Source organism: Bactrocera neohumeralis, unplaced genomic scaffold (assembly GCF_024586455.1).
Source record: "Bactrocera neohumeralis isolate Rockhampton unplaced genomic scaffold, APGP_CSIRO_Bneo_wtdbg2-racon-allhic-juicebox.fasta_v2 ctg6974, whole genome shotgun sequence".
NCBI lineage: Eukaryota > Metazoa > Arthropoda > Insecta > Diptera > Tephritidae > Bactrocera > Bactrocera neohumeralis.
Genome location: NW_026093789.1, coordinates 1 through 5362, shown reverse-complemented (window position 1 = coordinate 5362; position 5362 = coordinate 1). Strand labels below are relative to the sequence as shown.

The following is a 5362-nucleotide window of genomic DNA, read 5'->3' as shown; positions in this document are numbered from 1 at the left end:
TGAAAGTGCACTTGTTTTATTGTACTTTGCTTTTCTTTTTTTTTGCACTGCTTTCAGTAATTCGCACTCGTTACCTGATGCGTAGGCTGTTTGCCGGCGCTTACGTCCCTTTTGCAGAGAATACAGTGGCAGCTCATTCCCACGACGGCAGCGGCGTTGATGGCAGTAGCGTCGATGGCAGCAGCGACGATGGCAGCAGCGACGATGGCAGCAGCGGTGCGGTAATAGCCAAGTGATGGCAACGAACTAATTACCGCAGCAACGGATTGGCAGCAACGGATGATACCAACGGTTTTTGGGCTTACCGGTTTTTTACTTTTGCGGCACTTTAAACAGTTTAGAAAACTGTTTTTTAAACTGTAATATATATATATATTTTTTTTTTTTTTGGTTAGGGCAGAAACTTTTCGTTTTTTATTTGCGCCCACCACTGTACCACATAAATAATTCACCTCATACACTCGTAAGTACCACTTTTTATTTTCCTTCGTTATATGCTAAGTATATTTATGTATATACGTATGTCTATGCACACACTTCACAATACTTCCCTTCTCCTTTTTTTTTTTTTTTTGATTCTATAGTAGGTATATGGGTAAGTATTTATTTAGCACTCCACTTCACGCTTATGTATGTATGTACATATATTTATATTTGGTTTTTAAATTATGTTTAAATTCACGTTTCACATATATATTTGCTTTTTATTTAGCCACTTTATTTTTCAAAGTATTCACGTATATGTAAATATTAAATACTTTTCCGCCACTTTTTCTTTTTGTTCTCACTCTCGTTTTGTGTTTTATATGTAAGTAAGTATTAAATAATTTTGCCGCCACTTTTTCTTTTTATTCTCGCTTTAGTTTTGTGTTTATATTTTATGTTTTAGTTTTTCTGTATTTAGGTAGCACTATCACTGCACTGAACAACTTAGTCACTTCCAATTTATATTTCTTTGTTTTTGTTTAAGGTTTATGTTTTTTAATTTGGTTTTTCCACTTCACTTCCCGAAGACCGAAAACCGACGATTGACAGGCAATTGAAACCGAGAATGGTTAATGTAAACGAAAGTTAAATAAAATATTCTTAGCTCACGCACTAAGTCCCTGCTCGGGCGCCATGAAAATTCTCAAGCGTTTTTGAGAAGCGATAATACATATAACTTGGGAATGCGCAAACAAAGTCAATAAGCCTAATTGCCTGTCACGAAAAATGCGATAAAAATGAAAACGCGTGTGTTCGGTCATACGGTTCAATTACAATAGCTTCTTTATTTAATTTCATTTAGTTGCTTAGCCTAAATCTTAAACTAACGGCTTAAACTAGTGGTAATGTTCATGTGTATAAAAAAGGGGTAAATATAGGCCCCTATTATGAGTGATATTCTATCTATTGCATGGCTATCGAAAATCGAAAATCGAATGTCAAATTCGTATTATGAGCTATGCAACTCTGTCGAAATTTTCGTTGAGCATCGAAATAGCTGTCGAACAGAATTTACCTATCGACAGCGTAGCGTAGTGAATGGAAATTTGTGAAAATGTAGGTTTTTTGCGTTTATTTATTGCTTTATGGTAACAAATAATTAATTTATACTATTTTTGTTAATTTTATGCAGGTCGAAAGTCGTGAGCACTAAACAGCAGTTGGAAAAACTGGTAGCTTTAATGGAAGAAAATCCACAATTTGCAAGAGGGATTTGCACCAAAGTTCAGGCGGCAACAAAATGGGAGGGATTTGCTTTGGAGCTGAACTGTTTGGGTCCACCAACTAGACCAGCGGCAAAGTGGATGAAGGTTCATAAAGTTGTTCTGTGTTTTTTGTGGAAATACATTTTTATTTGGACATTGTAGGTATGGGCTGATATGAAGTCAAAGACAAAGAAAAAACTGTCGCAAAACAAAGCGGAGTACAGAGCAACAGGCGGAGGTACTAACAGGCTGCAGGGATTTTCTAATACTGAAGAGAGTATTATTGGCTTACTTGAGTTTGATGCCTGCATAAACCCGCCGGGAGCCGAATTTGGTCTGGATATAAGTGGCGATGTTGAACCACAACTTCCAGCTTCACCAAATCCCACCCCACATCCTCAGGCTGAAGAAAGTGAAGTGGAGTTTCATTCTGAGGCTCACGAGCCTCCAGCACGCAAAACGCGGCCAATTAAAAAATGCAACAAGGCAGAGAGGCTGAGGTTACTGGACTCCCAGACAAATGCCCAGAAACAGTACTACAAAGAAATGGTCTCCACTTTAGGGGTCATACGAAAATGTGCTGAAGAAAAAGTGGAATACCTAAAGAAACAGTATGAACTGGATAAAAACGCAACAGAGGTAATGCTACAGCTGAAAAGGGAAAAATTGAGGGTTTACAAAGAAGAAGTTTTAAAAAGCCAGCAAGATCGCAAATCAAAACTGCAGTTAAAACTTGCAATTTTAGAGCTAAAAAAAAAATCTTTAAATAATTCTTAACTTTTATATTTAGATGTAAGTTTAAGTGCCTTAAAGAGACTGAATTAATATTTTTATATTGTTTTTATATACATACTTCTAAGTAGAATAGGTAAATGAATTATGTGATATTTTTCGGTTTCTATTAGTATTTTAAGACTGTATATACTTCTAAGTAGAATAGGTAAATGAATTATGTGATATTTTTCGGTTTTTATTAGTATTTTAAGACTGTATATACTTCTAAGTAGAATAGGTAAATGAATTATGTGATATTTTTCGGCTTTTATTAGTATCTTAAGACTGTATATACTTCTAAGAACAAAAGGTAAATGAATCATGTGATATTTTTTGTCAAAGAGTATTTTTTATTACGTAGATAAACATGAACAATGAATTCCATAATAAATATTTTGAATAAATAAACTTCTAATTTATTTTTTTTTAATTATATCTAAAACGTTCTTGATATACGATTTCTAATTGCTGCTGCTTCCGAGTCGTTATCAGATTCAACTTCAATGACTCCACCATTACTGTCGTTTGCCTCATAAGGAAATTCTTCAGGAGAAATTTCGACTTTATAAAATACGCAAATGTTGTGTAAAGCTGCACAAACATTAATAATTTGTGTCGCCTTTTTTGGAGAATAGTGGAGAGCTCTTGCTTGTAACAAACATCTGAATCTATTTTTCAACACTCCAATAGTGCGCTCTACTATATTTCTTGCTCTCGAATGTTGTGTATTGTATCTGCTTTCTGGAGATCCTTCTTCAGAATTTCTAAAAGGTGTCATCAAATATGTTTTTAGAGCGTATCCAGCGTCTCCTATTCAGAAAAAAAATTATTCTAAAAAATATAACGTTTTGCTTTTTTAGTCAACATATATGTACCAAGTAGCCAAGTATTGCGAAGACCATTTTCGACTTGCTGTTCTAAATATGCTTTCAATGCTGACATGTTGAAAATCATTGAATCATGCGTTGCCCCCGGATTCTTTGCATTTATATACCATATGTTCATTGTATGATCACAAACCTGTAATTAATATAAAAGCCAAAAATGCTCAACTACAAATTTACGACAAACTTGTTTGCTGTAAGTATGCAAATCATAGCATTAATGCTAAAGAATCCTTTTCTGTTGTAATATAAATGCTGCAACTCCTTTTTGGGAGCCACAATTTTGATGTGTGTACCATCAACACAACCGATTACCCCAGGAAATCTGGTATTACTATAAAAATAAGATTTTGCTTGTTGCATTTCAGCCTCGGTATAATTGAATTTTATCCATCTTTGGCAAATGAAATTCTCCAGGGCATCGAGTACCTCAGATAGTACCACAGACATCGTGGGCTGTGCAAGTCCAAGCATGTTTTCGTTCCCTATACTAAGTTGATACGATCCCTGAGCACAAAATCGTAAAGTTGTTGCCAATTTTAGTATATTGGGAATAGATTTCGCTCGTGTGCATCGCTGCAGCATCTCCTCTGTAGCGGACAGCAAATCAACAAACGCCTCTTTCGACAAACGGAAGTTTTTTATAAATCTACAAATAAAATTTCCTAAATGTTGAACATGTAGAAACCTCTAACAAATAGCATTGTACTTACGTAGCGGAATCCTATTCCAAAGGGTTGGAAGCGTCCCTTAGCTTCTTTCTATTTCTAGCCAATTCGAGTAAGCTTTCATCCTCCTCTGAAGAATCGCCAAACCACAACTCAGTCGTAGTCATATTTTATTTTAACTTTTATTTATATTTTCTTTATTTATAAAATATTAGTTCGTTTTACTTTCACACTTCGTAAACAAAACGCTTTTAGTTTTTACACCATCTGACAGATGTATACTATCGTGAACATTCAAAATGATTGCAATTCACAATAACGCCAATCTTCATCGAATGAGCGTCGTAATACCAAATGCAAATTCGTTCGACCAGCATTTTTGATCGTTGTCGAAGATCGAATGCAACGCATAATAGGGGCCATAATTATCTTCAACTTTTCGTTCAATATTGTAATAGATTATGGTAAGTATTAAGGTAAGTAGTAGATTAGTAGTATGAATGCATAATTAAGGTAAGTATACAATAATTTAGATAATTCAATATTTTATAATTTTTTATAATTCATTTTTCTTAATTTTAATTTCAGGTTTAAATACACATATATATCTTGTCGCTTGACGCAACAGATTTGATTCTACAATAAAATTCACACCCAACGAGGTACATAACAATAAAGTAGATAAAGAGATAGTAAGAAAAAATTTAGAACAACAAAAAGAAAAGACAATCAACAAACTAAATAGGAACAGGGAAGACTATACAGAACAAAGAACGGAAGGATTTATAAAAAATTATAAAGCAGTTAGGCACAAGGAACAGCCTAAATATAGAAAACAAAACTTAGAAAAATTCCATACTAGCAATATAAAAAGACCTTAAAAATTTACAGATTTGGATAATGTGGACAGTAATAGCTTTAATGACACAACATTGTGACGGGACAATAGATTTGACAGAAATAACGGAACAAAACGGATTCATAGATTTAGAAATTAGAAATCAAGAAATACCTAAAGACAGCGACATAGTTATACATATGATAGATCTTCAAAAAAAAGAAAATATCATTAATGATATGACAGATAATGTAATTTTAATAAAAATGGAAAATAAAGAAATATTACAAAGGGAGTTACTAGAAGTTAGGAATAAGCTAATGACACTCATGCCAAACAAAAACAGAAATAAAAGAGGTTTAGTTAACGCAATAGGCACAATGTCGAAATGGCTCTTTGGTACAATGGACGAAGACGACAGACAAAACATAAAAACACACCTTTTACGAACTAATGAAACAATAAATCATCAAATTAAAGTCAATCTCCTTTGAAGTTGGTCGCCTT

General features: G+C 33.8%; 1 protein-coding gene and 1 long non-coding RNA gene across 2 annotated transcripts; one reads left to right on the top strand and one right to left on the bottom strand.

Moving 5' to 3' along the window:
- The first annotated feature begins 1322 nt into the window (after window positions 1-1322).
- LOC126767487 (uncharacterized) lies at window positions 1323-2488 on the top strand. Its single transcript, XM_050484980.1, has 3 exons — window positions 1323-1542; window positions 1619-1796; window positions 1854-2488. Coding segments are annotated over exons 1-3 (795 nt in total). The 5' UTR covers window positions 1323-1540; the 3' UTR covers window positions 2469-2488.
- A 246-nt stretch (window positions 2489-2734) lies between these two features.
- LOC126767486 (uncharacterized) lies at window positions 2735-5356 on the bottom strand. Its single transcript, XR_007669104.1, has 3 exons — window positions 4063-5356; window positions 3341-3998; window positions 2735-3275 (listed from the first exon to the last, which is right to left on the bottom strand). It is a non-coding gene; the product is annotated as an uncharacterized LOC126767486 (long non-coding RNA).
- Window positions 5357-5362: the final 6 nt, after the last annotated feature.

Bases quoted from the DNA above. Each gene is read 5' to 3' on its own strand.
- LOC126767487 (XM_050484980.1), top strand. The intron at 1,797-1,853 runs GTTCATAAAGTT...TGGACATTGTAG, and splicing joins CAGCGGCAAAGTGGATGAAG to GTATGGGCTGATATGAAGTC.